At 39.6% G+C, this 19,452-nt stretch overlaps 1 protein-coding gene across 1 annotated transcript in view; it reads left to right on the forward strand.

Moving 5' to 3' along the window:
* The window catches only part of LOC132651059 (zinc finger protein 431-like), a 61,559-nt gene that overhangs the window by 22,445 nt on the left and 19,662 nt on the right, over nucleotides 1–19,452 (forward strand). The window contains exon 2 of the mRNA XM_060376367.1: nucleotides 5,379–5,505. Within this exon, the coding sequence (XP_060232350.1) occupies nucleotides 5,379–5,505 (127 nt within the window). The remainder of the gene's footprint in view (nucleotides 1–5,378; nucleotides 5,506–19,452) is intronic.

Genomic DNA, 19,452 nt, shown 5'->3' on the forward strand with positions numbered 1-19,452 from the left:
GCCACTAGAGAGGCCCTGTTTCCTAGCCCTAAACATAGCAGGACATCTGAATATCTTGAATATATTGACTTCTGGTTGGGAACAGAGAGAACTCACTTCCGGAACAGCAGGTTAAAATGAAAGCTTTATTTTCTGAGCTTAGGGAAGCGGCCAGTTCAGATCTGAACAGTGCCCCAGGGTACGCTTTATTGTATATATAAAGGGTTAAATCCATAAGGTGAGGACCCCTTGGAGAGAGTCGGGGTCATCCAATCAAATGAGGGTTAAGCAAGGGAGTTTATGTTGGAGGCTTTGCTGATCCAGTACAACTGGGCTCAAGGCCTTTAAATGTTTTCCAAGACATTCGGTCTGCAATCTAAGGCCCCTAATTTATGTCCCTTGACATTTGTTCTGGAGCTCAAGATGAAAAGGGAACAAAGAATTGTGTCCTCTTTCTATTAGAAAGTGAGGGCTTTGTAAGTGATATAGTTTTTACAATTTAGACCTAGGTTTAACCAGTTAACTGATAGTTTTTACAATTTAAGGGACCTAAGTTTAACCAGTTAACTGATAATTAGGAAAATGTTTCAATGTGTTCAGTGGAAAATGGCGCTGCAACCTTGGGACTGTAAAGTTAGATTTATCTTGCTAGTAAAATGGAAGAGCTGCTTGGGGAAGGTTGGGCTCCGGAGGCCACCTCTTACACACTATGTGGTTGCATGTTTTGTGGAAGTTGTAAATAACTTATGTATTGAGTAGCACTTCAGTGTAAAACTGTGATTATTGCATAGAACTATTGATGTAAGGGATTTATTGGTGCTTAGGTGACAGGACAGAATTTAGCTTAGGGCTGTTTTAAAACACCTCATAGATGAGTAGCTTGTCAATCCTGCCTGTTAGAGATTAGGATGCTAGGAAACATGTTTGTCAAGAGGATAGTCAACAAATTTGTCTCCAGCCATAACCAAGGAGACAGCCTTGATTCATAGCAACCATTGGCTCATTTCCATGTCAAAGAAGAAGCATCTAACAAGCTGCTTAATTGACATTGCAGATTCACAGCCATGACTAAAGCCTGGTGGACCATAAAGATGCACTTCTTGAGAAAAGCATAGATCTGTCACATGGGCGAAAATCAATTGAACAGGGAAAACACTGTTGTGTTAAGGGCTACCTTGATCAAACAAAGCTTTCCCTGAGGTCCTCATGTATGGAGAATGACCTAACTTCTCACACTCTTCAAATATGTTTGTAAAAGCCAGTACAACCTGTGGCCTAGGCCTTGGGAGATTTCCCCCAAATTCTGCAGTATTTAAAATAAATCAGTGTTCCTTTTTTTTTAAAACCAGGAATAGGGTAAGCTGTGGGCATTTGAGGAGGCTTTGCTCTAAGATTCTGAGAACCCAACTCTTTCCAACACATGGAGATATACTCATCAGTTCCAAAGTCAATTATTGATTTCTATTAAATTTGTTTGTCTCTCAATGTGTCACTGCTCTAATCTCTCATGTGTTGTTCTTCCCTGATGTTTCCATGTCGTTGGGAATGTCTTTCCATTTTTCTCAAGTGCTGTTGATTATTTTTTTCTGTATAGAGCAATGTCTTCTATAGCCCAGGCTTGCCTCATGCCATGTTATCGAGAATTGCTTTGAACACCCTATCCCACCTCTGCTGCACAGTGCTGGGGAAACAGTCCTGAAACTCCTTCCACGCTGGGCCTTGACCAGTCAGTGAAGAAGAAAAAAAGGCCAGTAAATGAGTGTCCTCCAGTCTCTCTGGCTCTCATTCTGCTTACAAATGAAGAAGGGCTTTTGCAAGAAATGAGCTCTGTGCCTTATTCTTCCTCCCGAATTCTGGGATTAAAGATTTATTTATTTGTTTGTTTATTTTTTGTTTGTTTGTTCTAGTTACAAACTTTTTGTTTAAGATGTGTTTGTCATCTAAAGAGGTCAAAAGAATTCTTGGTGTCCTGTGGAGGTGGATCAGCTGCTGTGAGCCACCCTAAGTGGATACTATGAATCAAACTTAGCTTTACTTTTGAAATAGCAAGAAATGTTATTTTCCAATGATCCATTCCTTTAGCCCTCTCAATTTTTTTTTTTTTTTTTTTACTTTTAATTGATATAAGTAAATTTGGGGAATTTGACCATGTAGCTCAATGGTAGAAAGCAGGTTCAGCATAAATGAGGCCAAAGATTTCATCCTCAATGCTGTTAAAAAAAAAAAAAAAAGCTTGTGTAGTTTTGCTTTTCCTTTTCAGACAGGACATCTTGGAGCCGATTATGGTCATAAACACACTAGCCAAGGATGTGCTTGAACTTCCTATTCTCCCACGTGTACCTCCTAAGTGCTTTGATTACAGGCAATGCCACCATGTCAAGTTTTATGTTGCCACCATGTCAAGTTTTATGTGGTGTTGGGCTTGAACCAGAGCTTCATGAATGCTAGGCAAGCACTGTACCAACTGAGCATAATCCCTTCCTTTTTTTTTCATTGCATTTTCTAAAATGCCTCTAATGCTTAGTATGCTTTGCATCCTGTCACCTGTGAGACAGACTGTTCACTCTGCTGCAGGTTGAATAATTGCCTGTGCAGCTATCCACCTTGAATCCAGGAGAAAGAGGGACAGTGCCTACTGTGTGCTGGAAGACAAAGGGTAGGCTAGGGGAGGAAAGGTACAAATTATACTGAAATACAAATCTCTGCAGATCTGGAAAGTGTCTGGTCCTGAAATGTAAGCCTGGGCTAGAAATCACTGTACCTTTTTCATTCAGTGCACTCTAACCCAAAGGGAGGTACTCATGTCACTCAATCAGGATCTTCAGGCCATCCCTATAGTCAGAGGAAGAGGCGGGTTCTTCCGGGTGCCACCCTGCTTGCTCACAGTTTAGCAGAGCAGGCTTGAGTGGTTAATGTGAGTGCAGCTGCTGTGTGCTGTGAGGGGATTTCAGCTGGGTTCCAAAGTCACAACATGGTAAGTGTGTGTCCCCAATCTGATGGAGCCGGAGGCTGAACAGCAGGACCTGCGTGTAGAGTCCTTCCTGGGGCTGGGTAGGAACCGTCATCAAGAAGCAGTCACGAGAGAGATCCCTTGTACTAGCCATGAATGCAGTGGGGGCATCTGAATATCTATGTTTGGGTTCACGGTGAAGGGCGAAAAAACTCACATCAGGAACTGAAGGTTAAAATGAAAGCTTTCTTTTCTAAGCTCAGCGAGGCAGCCATTTCTGGATCTGAACAGTCCTAAAAGGTAAACTTTATTGTATATTTAAAGGATTACATCCACAAGTTGAGGAGCCCTTGGTGAGTGTTGGGGTCATCCAATTAAATTTTAACTTTATGGGTTAAGCAAGGGCATTTCTGTCAGAGGCTGCACTGATCCAGAACACCTGAACTCTAGACCTTTAACTCTTTTCCAAAGCATTCGGTCTGGAATCCATGGCCTTAATTCATCCCCGTAGATATTTGGTCTAGAGCTCAAGTTGATCAGGGAAAAAAAGAAGGTGGTTCTCTGTCCATAGTAAGTGAGCTCTTTGCAGGTGATATAGTTTTACAATTTAGGTGCCTCAGTTAAGGTAACAGCAAGTTTAACGAGTTAACACATACTTGGGAAAATGTTACAAGGGGCCCGGTGGGAGATAGCTCTGTAAGGTTGGGAATGTGAAGTTAGTTTATTCTTGCTACCAAAATGGGGGAGAAGGCTGGGCTCTGGAGGCTGCCTCCTTACACACCATGGGCCTGCATATTCACAGCATTTGCAGCAGGGACTTCAACATAGAAATGTCCTTGGCAGGACACAAATTCGGAGAGGCCTAGTTTCCTTAGTATCCTCTCAATGTTTTGCTCTTGGCATTTGACATGTAGGTGTAAGATACATTTGGACTTAATCTTGTGGATGTTGAAAATACATATGTGTTCATAGCACCTCATTAGAAAGCTGTGTTGTAAACAGGTAGCATTTTTGATGTAAAGGATTTACCAGTGCATAGGCGATAGTAAGTCATACACCATGTTGACTTTAGCTAAGGACTGCTTTAAAACATCCCATAGCTTACATTCCCACCAGCAATGGAGGCAGGTTCTCTTTTCTGCACATCTTCTCCTGTGTGTGTTGTCACTTGAGTTTTTGATCTTAGCAGTTCTAATGAGTGTAAGGTGAAATCTCAGGACTGTTTTGATTTACATTTCTCTGATGACTAAGGATGTTGAGCATTTCTTATGTGTTTCTCTGCCATTCAGTGTTCCTGTATTGAGAATTCTCTGTTTAGCTCTGTACACCATTTTTAATTGGATTACTTGGTTTGTTGGTGTTTAACTTCTTAGGTTCTTCATATATTCTTAATATTAGCCCTCTGAATTTTTAAATTTGGCAGAGTATATTCTGTTTCTCAGGATGTCATATGTTTACCACATCTGAGTCTTCAGGATATTGCATTCCAGGTGCATGACATTCTTACTACCTATCTGTTTTGAATTTTTTAAATGAATGAATATGAGTACTTTACCTGTATGCATGAATATGCCACCTCTTATGTGCCTCACGGTAGTTAGAAGTAGTCCTCAGGTTATTCATAAGATGACCTCAGAGCTTCTGAAGTTGGAATAATGGATAGTTGTGAGCCCCATGTAAATACTGGCAACTGTGTTCAATTATTTTCCAGATCAGCAGGAACTCTTCACTGCTGACCCATTTGTTCTGCCTTATGTTGCTTATGTATGATCAACACCTGAATTGCTACTATTTCATTTGTCCATTTATAACTGTTTAAACCTGCATATACTTTTAGTAAGATCTTATTAATATCATTTAAACTGGGACCCTTCAGGTTTTTAGAAGGTCAATACAGAGCTCAGGTGAATTTATACTTCTCCGAAGGAAAATCCCCTGAGTCCTTCGATTCATTTATGTATATTAGAGTGATTATTGCAGTGGACTTGGAGCCTTAATATATACGTATGCCTGTCCTAGGACAAATACCATAAACCAGGATGGAATCCAGTTCAGTGAGATACACCTGTTTTTGCCTCAAAGTACTAGGATTAAATGCATGAGACAACATTCACAGCTTGCGCACCAATTTTTGTAGTTAGTAATTGTTCATACAAGTTCTTGGAGGTGTGCTCAATACTTTTCTTCTGTTGGTTGCTTCTCTCTTTTTCTGTCTGTGAATTGGCATTTCTCTTGCCAGGCCATATCCTATGCAAAAGCTGAAGAAAATACAGAGGTGAACCTTATTAATTTTCATTCTAAAATGAATTAGTGATTTCATTAGTACTTCTGTGTCAGGAAATAACTTGAGGAAGCATGAGACTTTTGTGCATATATTTTCCATGATATATACAGTTACAGTGATGCCACTATCATGGTTTCTGTTGTACACATGTATGGAATATTTTAGGATGCATTGACTTATGATGACGTGCATGTGAACTTCACTCGGGAAGAGTGGGCTTTGCTGGATCCTTCCCAGAAGAGTCTCTACAAAGATGTGATGCTAGAGACATACTGGAACCTGTTTGCTATAGGTAAGACTGCTAATTTACTTCACTTTCTAAAACAATGGGGCAACTGTTGTTGTTTTTGAGGTTCTTATGTAATTTTAATTGTAATGAAGGAAGAATAAGCTGATTAACTCAGGCATCATTCTACAGTTCACAGAGGATAGTAAGTGTATATTTGTGGGATTTCTTATAATAGATCATACATTTTCTGTTACACATTTTAGGTTACAATCGGGAACACCATAATATTGAAGAACCTTGTCAAAGTTCTGGAGGACGTGGAAGGTAATCTTCATGTGCAAACGGATGCAAATATGTATTTTCACAGTGCCTCTGAAAAGCAACAGTGTAAAAAAAAAAACAGTACTTTAAGTATATTGATGATTATTAAATTCTCACAAGTCCAAATACCTCAGTGTCAGATATATGAATTGTGTTTGCAAGGCATTCCTCTAAGGAAGCAGAAAAGGGAACAATGGATTAACAGATATCAACCATTAGAATCATAGGTACATCAGAGCTATGCTATAGAACTCCAAATCTATTATCTCATGCCACTCAGACATTGCAAAATGAATACACATTAAATAGGGGATAAGTATATGTCCAGTAATCTTCTAATAAGCAAATAGTCCACAGTAAAGCTGGTGATACTCATTCATGTACTTGCTAGTAAGAGGGGCAGTTTGTAAGAGTGAAGAATGTTGTTGTGGAGAAACCTTAATCCCTAAAGCACATGTCCATGAGTAACAGAATGTCAAACTGTGTGAATGTGGTAATCTTTCACTTACTATTTTTCTTTTGATAGGTATATCATTTGTCAGAATAATTGCAACCCACGTGGGCATAAGGATACTGAATGAAGCAACATATTTCTCTCTTTGAATAAAGTTGAAAAATATGTAGTAGTCCCCACTTTGAGTACAATTTCTGACTGTGATACAAGATTAGTTACTTTATTATTAATTAATAATTAGTTAATAATGGTTAAATTACTATTAAATAGTAAAAAATCACTGTTCAACCTGTAGGCATGGGGTTCTTGCAGGTCACCAACATCACATGCTTGTAGAGACTTTTCTTAGTGCAAATCTGGCAAAGTGTACTCTTTCCAAGTGCAGTTCACATTTGCAACATCATAGGTCACTGCATTCTAAAATATCCAATTCATCTATACAATAAAAAATTGGATAATGAGAACACTGTGAATCTATATTTCATTTTAGTTAAATAATTAATTGTTAATAAGTTAATTATAAATGTGTATCACATTCACAAAATCTGTTCTACCTGGGAGATTACTACTCCATTAAACTAATATAATTAACTACCTTTCCAACTTCATTGGGAATACATCTACGATCTTACACTGTGGAAAATCCCTGGAAGTACTATGAATGTGGAATTTCTTCTGTTAGTCCTGGTTCACTTTACTAATGTAATATGACTCACTCTATAGAAAAATCTATTAGTGCAATCACTATCATATAGCACTGAGTTCTTCCAAATAAAGATATGTAAAATCCTCATAGTAAAGTACACTATAATGTGAGCCATGTAATTAATGTTCTCACCATCACAGGTATCTTCAAAGAAACAAAACATTCCATAATGAAGGGGAAAATGACGAATGTAAACAAAGTGATAAAACTATAAGATTTGATTTTTCTTTACAATTAGACAAATTATAAAATTAACTCATACAGATAAGAACATTTATCACTTTATTAAATATGGAAGAGCTTATACATGTACCAATTGTCTTTGCAGGCATGAAAGAACACATACTGGAGAGAAACTGGCCCAGGCCAGTATATATAGTCTTCCCTGTAGCTCCAGAAATTCAGAGCCATGGAACCAGCAATTGTTTGCTAAGGTATTTACTACTTTGTGTTTTCCAATGTTCTGTTTCCAAGGCAGCATAGGGTCAGATTCCTGTTAGTCATTAATGAATGGAACTCTCCTGAGAGAGACTGTAGCTAGAGCTAGTTGAAATGAATCTTTTTGGTCCTGCATATAAGTGGTTGTGGCTTTATTCTGAGCCAGACTCGTCAGGGGCAAAAGCCACTGTATTCTGAAGTTAGAATAGCTCAGTCTAGGTTTCATCTAAGAACTGCAAACACAGTGTTCATAATTAACTTTTCTGTGATGTTTTCTACATTAGTGTTCTCTCTCCTTTGTATATGTGAGAAGTTCCACAATCATAAATCCTTTTAGATTATATATTATTGTCTAGAAGATAGATTTGCTCTCTAAAACTCTGTGTGCTTATGGGGCTAGACTTTCAGTCTTCTTTCCCTGTTGGAATTCTTCAAAGTTTAACCTGGAACCTGAACCTAAAAAAGAGATTTAAGGGTGACAACATACATGGAATGTAAAATCTGTTGTAGTCAGTTCCTCTTGAAACAGTATACAGAGTTGAATGCATTCTATCTTTGAAGAAGTTTTTCTTCATTAAACTCTTAGATGTAGGAAGTGATTTCTCCCTGTGAAAGATGTAAATTCTTGAACGGCTGCAGCTCAAGGCTTCTAGAAAAATGTTTCTGAGTCAAGTTCTTCTACATTGACTCAGATGACCTTGATCCCAGTCTGTTACTCCTCAGGACAATGACCTTGTCATCTTGATTAAGGTAAATAAAACTTTCAGTTAAAGGGCAGTACCACCACTGAGTTTGAAAATTACTTATTGGGGTCATATAGTCAACTCTCCATTGCAATCACAGGAAAAAATATGCATGTAGAGCTCAGCTTCTGATTTCAGCTGAGAATAGGAGGACTGGCTTATTATGCACATCACAGGCAGAAATAGATTAGGCCAACAACTGCTGATGTCACCATTTTAAAAAAGGTTCTGATCATGATTTTGTTATGTCACCGCATGTATGAATTAATGTCAGATAAATGAAGACAAACCAGATTGGTGGGTGTACAATTTGGGGAGACTAGCTTGATCCAATGTATATTGAATATCCAACTGGAGGACTGTCGTTTGCAGATATGTCTAATCCACTTACACATTTATGCCAGTCCTGAGGGTTCAGACAAAGGCAGTTCACTGTAGCTGTGTGTGTCAGGTTACAGAACTAAGCAATGTCACACTTGAGGGAAGGTCACACAGTATCTTATGAATGCCATTACCTCTGCCAGGGATTTGCCTGAGCTTTTTCCAAGTCACTATACCTATGGTCTATTGCTTTTTAAATTATATTTATCTTTTTAAAAGGTCAGTTATTGATTTCTATTATATTTGATTGTCTCTAAATGTATCACTGCCCTTATCTCTTCTTATCCCCAGTGATTCTATATCATTGGAAATGTCTTTCCATTTTTCTCAAATGCTGTTGATTATTTATTTCTGTATAGAGAAATGTCTCCTAGATCCCAGGCTTGCTTCATGCCATGTTATGGGGAATTTCTTTGAAACCCAATCCTACCCCTGCTGCCCTGTGCTGGGAAAACAGTTCTAAAACTTCTTACAGGCTGGACCTTGACTGATCAGTGAAAAAGAAAAACAGGCTACTGAATGAGTGTCCTCCAGTCTCTCTCTCTCTTATTGGGCTTACAAATGAAGAAGGACTTGTGCAAGAAGTGGTCTCTATGACCAGATTTTAAACTGGTATAGTCACAGCACAGAAAGTGATGGAAGAGAAAGAGATGGACAGTTTTTTTGCATTGACAGTAGTTGGCGCTAGCTGTTTGTAGTGAGGTAACTAATGTTATGATGATCAACAATTCTCAGGCCAGCACACCATGGTACGCCTATGGGGAGTGGGATTCAGCATTATCTTCTGGGAAGTCCTGCATGTTCATTTCTTCAGGAAGCTGGGGTCTAGATGGTCAAAATCATCAACAGTGTATAGTCCTCTCAGAAAACAAGAAATGATTTTTATGGTGGTGCCCCTGATGAGGAGGAATGCCAAATGATCAGGCTGAGCTGATGTCTATGGATTCAGTTGGGAAACTTCTCATTTAAGAGGCAAGGCATGGGATGTTGAGGAGTCAGAAGGAAAGGGCACAGGGTTCTGATGTTGGGTACAGGCCAGACACATAAAACAAACACAAGTGAGGGGTTTAGGATGACATAAATAAAGGAAATGGAAGTACAGATGGGAGGGTTTCTGGGACACTGCTGGTGGATTGGTGAGGGACACACATGGTGAAGGGCAGTTCTATAGATTGGTGTATGGGAAGCCAAGGACAGGTTCTGAGAGAGGGGTCCTGTGAAAGATGTCTAGGGATCCTGATCTGTGTGGGGAATTGTGAAGAGGAAACATGAGGTCCTAGAAGCCCTGAGAGGGATGTGGAGGGAGACTGCAAACGTGGTGGGATGAGGATCGAGTTCCAGCGTCCAGAGCTGGGAATGCTTTGTCCATGCTTCTAGCATGGTTGTGGAGGTGAGGTGACCCCATGTCATGCCCTAAGCTTGGCTTCCCCCACAGTGCCTGGCAGCACCTGATGCCTCCAGGAGAAGAGGCCATCTGGAGCAGGTTTACCTGCATCGAGAGCGCCACAATCACAGAGCAGAGCTTCCCTGTCCTTTTACTGCTTCTCCAATGCCCATGATCACATCTGTGCAACCCATGCAGGCCAGGCTGTCTCTGAAGGCTTCCTGGGGCCAGAAACCATTGACAGGTCTGCAGGTGCCATTTCATCCACTGAAGGGAGCAGCTGCCCTCCCCCATCCCAAGGAGATTCAATCAATTTGCCACCCCCTTAGGTCCACCACAGAAGACTGATAAGAGACATGGCCATTTGATACGTGATCCATGAGGCTGGACCCTGGTTAGGGGATTCCTACCCAATAATGAGAGGTCCTGAGATGTCCATTATTTTCTACTTCAGTCTCAGCCCTGGTAACTGTTGAGATGAGAGAAGGTGTGCTGTGAAGAAGATTGTCATCTAAGCAGCCAGTGATACTGGTCGAAGGTGGGCTCTTGTGGTATTTGACCAATGGAGTCATGAGAATGGGAATGAGGTTGGAGTCCTGGGCAGTGGGACTTAAGGCCAGAGTCTGAATGAAATGGAGGAGGAGCTAGTGGAGGGGCATGTTCCAGTGTAAGGATAGGCGGGATCAGACAAGGGTGGGGCTTCTGGTTTGGGTCTTAGAATGGGTATGACCAGAAAGAGCATCTTCAGAGCCCAGGTCTGGACCAAGGGAAGGGTGGTTAAGGTAGGTCTTAAGCCTCCATGTTGGGTGAATCTGGCGTCAAAATTCAGACTGCATCTTCCACCCATTCCAACTGTTACCTGTCTTGGGGCAGAGTAGGGTAGGGAGGGCAGGTGTGTGCGTGTGTCAGGTCTTTTGAGGTCAAGAGCCATACATGTGAAAGCTGCTTGTAAAAACTTGAAGAAAGAGTGAATGGGCCCATGATAGTTTTGTCACCCCTTCCTCTTTCTTTCCCTTTCCTTTTTATTTATTTTTCATTTTTTTTTTGAGACAGGATCTTCTATAGATCAGGATGACTTCAAACTTTTCCATATAACAGAGGGTGACTTTGAATTCCATATCCTCCCTCCTCACCTCCCTTTCCCCATCATGGCCAGACCCTAGATTCTTTAATAAGTGAGGGAAAAGACCATGTTTGGGCCATCAGTGACAGCCAGCATGACTCATAAAATAGATTATTCTAGGATGTGGGGATGGGCCTTGGACAGGGTGGGCAGGTTGGGATGTGTAATAGAAGCAAAGGTGAGATCATAGATACAGCAGGCATGGTGGTTTTCCTCTGGGGGAGACTGCTGAGTGCTGGAGGGCAGCCTGATTCACAGAAAGAGTTCTAGACCATTCTAGGTAAAATAAAGCTCAGTACAGTAGATGTAGATAGGGAGACAGGAAGAAAAACAAGGTCTATTATATAGTTAGGGGTTCTCTTTCATTTTGTGAATAACAGTTGACATTCATGTGGCCTTTTTTTTCAATTTATGTTTGACATTGGGTCTCAACACAGCCCAGGCTGACCTCCAACTCACAGCACAGCCTAGGCTGGCATCAAACTCTGGATTTTCCTACCTCATATTTCAGAGTACAGAGAATCCTGGAGTGTATTACTGAGCTTACACATACTCTTTCCCTCTACATGGTACCTACTAAAATACTGAAGGTGTCAAGAAAATCTAAACACTAAAATTTCATGTGATAACAATTCAATTAACTTCTCCTGCCATCTGTATTCCTCTATTTCTTTACCCCATTAAAAATATGTTCTTCTATAGCCACTTTGTATGCTGGCTTCTGTTGAACATTAACATGAAATGGGCCTCCTGTTGAGGCTGTAGCTCAGTTGGTAGAGTGACTACCTAACATGGATGAAGCCCTGGGTTTTATCCTCAGTACTTTTGTAAGTGAGAGATGGTAGTAAACATATGTAGTCTTTAGCACAGTAGAGGTGAAGACAGAAAGACAGAAGTTCAAGGTCATTCTCAGCTATATAGAGTTTGCAGCCATCCTAAGTTACATGGAACTATGCCTCAGAAGGGAAGGAGCACCTGACCAGGTAGGTAAGGAGTTTGCTCTTGCACAGGACCAGAGTTTGTTTCCCAGCACCCATATCTCATGGCTCATATCCAACTGCAATTCCAAGTTTAGGATATCTGATGCCTCTATATGCCTTTACTGCAATGAAATTAAATTGAAAAAAAATTAAATTCTCATATTTATTTTTGTTTTTTCAGAACAGGGTCTCATTATGTAACCCTGTATGTCCTGGAATTACTCTGTAGACCAGGCTGGACTTGAACCCACAGGTATCAGCCTGCTGCAGCTGTCATTAAAGACTTTATTTATTTGTTAGTTTGTTTGTTTGTTTTTGTTTGGTTCCTGTGTTTGTCATCTGAGGAGGCCAGAAGAAGTCATGGGATCCAGTGGAAGTGGATCAGCTGCTGTGAGCCACCCTAGGTGGATACTATGAATCAAACTCAGGTTTATTTTTGGAATAGCAGGAAGTGTTTTATCCACTGAGCCATTCCTTTAGTTCTCTCGTTTTTTTTTTTTTTTTTTTTTTTTTAATTTTAATTGACATAAGTACATCTGGGGACTTGGAGGATGTAACTTCATGGTAGAAAGCATGTGAGGAATGTATGAGAAATGATTTTATGCTCAATGGTGCAAAAAAGCCATGTTTTGTTTTGCTTTTCCTTTTTAGACAGGACCTGAGGATAGTCATAAACTCACTAGCCAAGGCTATTCTTAAACTTCTGATTCTCCCATGTGTACTTCCTAAGTGCTTGGGTTATAAACAATGCCACCATGTCAAATTTTATGTGGTGTTGGGCTTGAACCCACAGTTTCATGAATGCAAGGAAAGCACTGTACCAACAGAGCCACTACACCAGCCAATTTTTTCCTCTGATTTCATAGAAAAAAATTTCCCATTGCATTTTCTAAAATTTCTCTTTAATTATTAATAGTCTTGGCAGCCTTCCACCTGTGGGACATATTGTTCACTCTACGACAGGTTGAATAATGGGCTGAGCAGCTATCCACCTTAATTCCAGGAGGAAGAGAAGAAACATGCCTACTTAGTGCTGGATGACAGAGGGTAAGCTAGGGGAAGACAGGCACAAATGATGATGAAGTACAAATCTCTGCAGATCTGGAAAAGGTCTGGCCCTGAAATGGAAGCCTGAGACAGGAATCACTAAGCCTTGTTCCTTCAGTATACTCTAATCCTAAGGGAGGTGCTCATGTCACTCAAGACTCACTGGCCACTCAGGACATTGAGGCCATCCCCCCAGTCAGAGGAAGAGGCTGGTTCTTCTGGACATCATGCTTCCTGTTCGCTTTGTAGCTGAGCAGGTTTTAATGGTTGGTATGCTGTGGTCTGAGTGTAGCTGCTGTGTGCTTTGAGGGAATTTTAGGGTTCCAAAGTCACAACATGGTGAGTGTATGTCCTCTGCCCCTAACCTGGTGGAGCAGGAGGCTGAATAGTCGGAGCTGCTGTGTAGGGTTCTTCCTGGGGCTGGGTGGGAACCTGCAGCCAGAAGCAGTCAGGGGAGAGATCCCTGTCCTATCCACACAGAGGGGACATCTGAATATCTTCACTATATTGGTTTAGAGTGGAAGCCGAGAAAACTCACTTCAGGAACAGAAGGTTAAAATGAAAGCTTTATTTTCTGAGACCAGGGAGATGGCCAGTTCAGGATATGAATGGTGCCCTGGGTAAGCTTTATTATATATTTAAAGGGTTAAATCCACAAGGGGAGAGCCACTTGATGAGTGCTGGGATCATCCAATCAAATTTTAAAACTGTGTTTAGTTAAGCAAGGGAGTTTCTGTTGGAGTATGCACTGATCCAGGACACCTGTCTGCAATTCCTTAAACTTTACTCCCAGGTCTGGAATCCAAGGTCCTTAATTTACATTCCTAGATGTTTGTTCTGGAGTACACGGTGATAAGGGAACAAAGAAGTGGGTCCTCTATCCATTAGTAAGTGAGGGCTTTGTAGGTGATATATTTTAACAATTTAGACATCTTTATTAAAATAATAGCAAGTTTAACCAGGTAACAGATAATTAAGAAAATGTTTCAAGAGGCTGACTGGGAGATGGCTCTGTAAGTGTGGGAATATGAAATTATTTCACATTGCTAGCAAAATGAGGTAGCAAAGTGTAAGAGTTTCTTGGAGTAGACTGTGCTCTGGAGGCTGCTTCATTATATGCCCTGGGGCTGCATATGCACAAAATATTTGTAACAGGGGCAGGAATGTAGAAATATATGTGGCAGGATGCCAAACTTGGAGAGGCCTACTTTCTTTAGTATCTTCTAAAAGTTTTGCCCTTGGTATTGGACACGTAGGTGTAAGATGCATTAAGAATTGTGGAGGTTGTAAATAACATCTATGTTGAGTTCAGTAGACGTTCAGTAGAAACCTGTTATGGAAATGAGTAGAATTGTTGATATAATAGATTTACCAGTGCTTAGAAGCTGCAAGTCACACCAAGTATAATTTTGTTAAGGGATGTTTTAAATCATCCCATAGATAAGTATCATGTGAACGCGGCCGGTTAGAGATTAGGAAACATGCTTGCCCAGGAGGATTGTCAACAAATTTGTCTCCAACCATAACCAAGGGGACAGCCTTGTTGCATAGCAACTATTGGCTCATATCCATGTCAGAGAAGAGACATCTATCAAGCTGCTCAATGGTGCATTACAGAATCACAGCCAACATTAAAGCCTGGTATGCCAAAAAGTTGCAGTTTTTTTCTTGAGAAAAGCATAGTTTTATCACATGGGCAAGATATCTGGGGACAGCCATTTGAACAGGAAAAACACTGCTGTGTTGAGGGCTGGCCTGATGAAACACAGCTCTCCTAGGGGTGGTGATATATGGAGAATGGCATAAGTGCTTCTCACCCCCCTTCTTAGATATACTTAGCCAAGTCAGTATAGCCTAGGGCATAAGCATTGAAATTTCCCCAGGATTCTGAGGTATTGATAATAAAAAAGAGCTCATTTTCTAAAGCCAGGTATATGACTGTTGAGATTTGGGTCAGGGTGTTTGAAAAGGGTTTGCTTCACATTTGGAGAGGCCAACTCTTTCCAACACATGGGACTATGTTTCAAGGCCACTGTGGTTTTGGTAAATAATGTTCACCTTTTGCAGCATTGTTTCACGAGACTCCTCATGATTTTCTCCCATTATATGAATTTCTGATCAATTCATAGATGTGTCCTGTTTCCTTCCATTTATTCTCTGGAAGGATACAAGATGGCATTCTTCTTAAGAAGCTTAGTTAGGAGAAGACATAGCTTGTGTCAGACCTTCTAAAACCAGCTTTTATACTTTCTCCCTTCAACTTTTCCTATCATTTGAAACCTCTGTTCCATTCCACACATGACCGTGACACTGTATCAGGGGAGTGGAGTGCTTAAATAATTCTAGTAACATCTTTGCTGTACAAATCTCCCATCTGCCTCACTGGCCATACTTGAAATCTCTAGTCCATATTGAAATTGTTTACTATGGGGACTGAGCTTAAAAGATACTTAAGGATGACTGCATATAGGGAATTCAAAATCATTTTAAAGCTGTATTCTCTTTTAGCATTAACTAGAGCTGGATGCATGCTAGTATTAAAGAGAATTTTTTATTAACAACTTAATTGCATTACTTTCTCCCTGGGGATGCATACTAATTATAGAATATGTCCATCTTCAAATTGTTGGAAAAATATTTCTTAGATAAGATATGTTGGTTCAGGTCACATTGATCACAGTCTGTTGTTTGCGAGGGCTTTCCTCTTAGTTGAAACTCCTAAATTCTTAAAGTTAAAGGTTGTACCACAGCAGAATTTTAAAAATTACCCATGTGAGTCATGTAATGAGCTATCTATTTTTGTATGCAGTGGAAAGACAGCTTGGAAAAATGATGGTCAAATTTATAGACGTTTTCAACATTGCTTTGTAAATTCATTTTTTGCAATAAAATTAATTTACACATCGGTTAGAAACTGTTGTCAAGGAAGGACTGTAGATCAACCTTCAGCAATATTTGATTAACATCCTTTAAACTTTCCACAAGTAGCAACCACAATGATGTGATTTAAAGAACTCAATTCCAACATATAAAAGGAGTTTTTGAGCTGCAAAGGTGTCTCAAGTGTGCAGGCTATGTTGCAGTTAGATAGGGCAGATTTCATATCTTGTGCTATATATGATGTGGCTGGAAGTAGACATAAAATTACTTTTTAATTTTGTTTTCTTTATGGAAATGAGAGGGGGTGAGATTGTCTTAAATCGCACGGTGAGTGGGGGGACTGTAGTGCCATAGACCACATTTCTAATGACCTCCATTTACAAAGAGCTCTAGCACATGGAAACTCTGTTCAAAAAAAAAAAAAGATCAGTTGTATCAGAGGTTTACTTGAACAGGATAGTGTTTACTTGAGTTATTTTTGTGAGAGTTTTGATGTTTGTATTTATTTCTACATGTATAAAATCATAGGTAACATTGGACTACTTCACATTTTTTTGTGGCTGAGTTCCCATAGATACCTTGATGAAAACTGACTATTTTGTTGGACTTTTGTTCTTGGCATTATTTTCTGCCTTGCTTTATTCTTTCACAAATAATTGTGCACAATCCTCATTGCTGTGGCTGTACAGTAAATACAGCAGTCACTTTTTTTCTGTGTGTAATATGCTTTCTCAATCATAATGAGAATTCTGAGTTGTTTTCACATGGTGATTTCATTTGACAGAATGCCATCATAAAATGGCTGGATCCCACCAACCATAAAGCATGCATGGACTGGACCTGAGCATCTGACATATATCTTGCTATGGGGCAGCTTTGTCTTCATGCCATTCGCCTAACAGTTGAAGTGGGGGCTGTCTGTGACATGGACAGAGTTGACTGCTTTTGGATCACTTTCCCCTAACTAGGCTGCCTTTTCTGGCCTGAGTGGAAGCAGATGCACTTAGTTTGTATGCAGCTTGATGGGCTGAGGAGAGTTAGTATGGAGAGGGTCCCCTTTTTTGAGAAGAATGGAACAAGGAATCGCAGGGACAAGGAGGGTAGGAGGATGATATCAGGAGTAGAGGAAGTATGGAACTGCAAGCAGGATGTAAAGCAAAAATAAATAAATAAACCATTGAGAAAAATGGCTGGTTTCTGTGTATGTGAGAGATTCTGTTGATTGATGGTTTCTGTGGAAGGGTCTTCCATTGATGGTGGCAATATTCCTAAGCAAGTGGCCCTGGAATGGATAACAGAACTAGCTGAGCATGAGACAATGTAGAAACAAGAGAACAGGCCATGAAACATTTGCCTGGTTTTTGCCTTAGGTTTTTTGAAGCCATATTCTGTAGGTTTCTGAAGTTTTTGAAGACTACCTATCTTTATGTAATCGATCTGTCTACAGATTTATATCTATCTGTGTAACCTAGGATGTATACTCCTATGATAAATTATACTAGTGTCTTACACAACTATGACTTGATTAAAAATTTAACAAGCATTCCTTGTTGTTCTCATGGATTTCTTCTAGCTGACATTTTGGACATGCAGAAATCCTTTTAGGGGTCCCAAAGGAAATTGGGAAAAATCACCAATTAAGCAAGCATTATCATCTGTGGTCTAGTCCTTGAATGTTGAGAAATTTCAGGCTTAATGAAAGTCCTGTTTGGAACAGTCTAAAATTCTGGACAAAGTGAAATTAGTAGCTTTCTTCAGCGTTCTCTTGGGAGCATGCTTTGATGAAAAATCACTATTGAAGCAGTTGAGGAAGGAACAAGCAGAATGCTGGAACTTGTAATGCTGGAACAGATATGTCAATGTCTCAGCATGTTCAAAGGATGATTTCTGTCAGGTTTCATCTAGTGTCTCTAGTGTCCGGTCCTTTTGTTCTGCAAACATACAACTTTCCACAAGCATTATGCAGTTATAAAATTATAAATGTATGAGATGTGCAGGATAAAACTAAAATGTAAGCCATTTTTATCTATGCCAATTGAAAGAATGGCATAATAAATTTTGAGACTATTATAGCCAAGGATTTCTTGGCCGTGTATTGTTGAAGTTCTTACTAGAGACATATTTTATGTGTCAGTCAGTTTCAGAGTTTTTCCCATGTAAAGGGATCAGCAATATAAGTTACCATTATTATTGAACATACAATCATTATCATGTTAAAAATCAAAACAAGGTTGTATAGATCAAAATTACATTTTTGGGCTCTTGAGTGCCTGTTTTATTAGGCCAAGCTGCTACCTATTTCCTGAGAGAAGACCTCCCATTGCTGAGACAAATTGGTTGCCTTGAGCAATTAAAAAGGCATGCTTTAAGTAAACTTCATATAAACTCCTTTTTTTAATTTAGAGTTTAAGCATTCCCTGGCCATCTTGTACCTGTTTAGAGGTTTATGCCTAGGTTTTTACATAAGTTGTAGCTGTTTTTGTACTATCCTCTATAGTATGGGCAGTTATCCCTTCATAACCAAACTTAATAAAAACTCCGTTTTACCTTTAGTATTTAAGCAAACCCTAGGCATCTTGTACCTAGATTTTTACATTGGCTGTGGCTATTCTTTGGCTTGTCTCTTTTTTATACAGAATGGGAAATTAAGCCTTTATAGCTAAACTTTATATAAACTCCCTTTTACCTGTAGCATTTAAACATATCCTAGGCATCTTGCACCTGGGTTTTGACATTTGTTTTGTCTATCTTTGGCTTGCCCCTTCTTTGATATGGGATGGACAGTTCTGCCTTTTAAACATATGAATTATAAATTTTGAGCTTTTAGGACTTAACTAGGCTGGTGTGTACTTTGCCATCTGTAAGCCTCCTGTGTCTTTTTTTACATCAAGCATGATCAACATTTGTCTCCTGTGAACATGTCTCACAGTTGAAAGGATAAGCCTGCTTCCAGAGCAGTGTGACATCTTAATTTAGTCAGCATTTAAAAGTTTTTATACATGGGAGACATGCAGTTTGCATGTTTGTCTCCCAGCCTAATTTTGAGTACTGACATTGACCTACAGAACATATTTCTTAAGCCAAAATACCCTTTTATACCAGTTTTGTGGAAGTACCAGTTTTTGAGATTGGCTGGCCTTTTTAGGTCAATGTGATATAATTTCTCTCTACATAAACCTAAAATTGGTATGTATCCAATCTTTAGAACAGTAAAGACATAGAATTTATTATTAAGAAAAAAAGAACTTACATGGTAACCTTAATGAAAATGTTGTCATTTTGAATCTTATCTCTGCAAGTGGCTATACAGCAGGAGATACCACCCTTTTATTATGTAAATTAGACTGATCAGGAACTCTGTGATATGCCTGTTTCTTTTTACTTTGTGTTGGGATTAAAGGAATGTGCCTTCACCAACTTGTTTAAATATTCTCAAATCCATATCATTGTAAAGCAAAGCCTTTAAATGAAAATCAAGCAAAGAGACAAGAAAATACTACATTTTGGGTCAGTTGTGTGAATTAGACTGTAACAAGCAAGTTGGTTATTTTTT

Source organism: Meriones unguiculatus, assembly GCF_030254825.1.
Source record: "Meriones unguiculatus strain TT.TT164.6M chromosome 13 unlocalized genomic scaffold, Bangor_MerUng_6.1 Chr13_unordered_Scaffold_39, whole genome shotgun sequence".
NCBI classification, from domain to species: Eukaryota; Metazoa; Chordata; class Mammalia; order Rodentia; family Muridae; genus Meriones; species Meriones unguiculatus.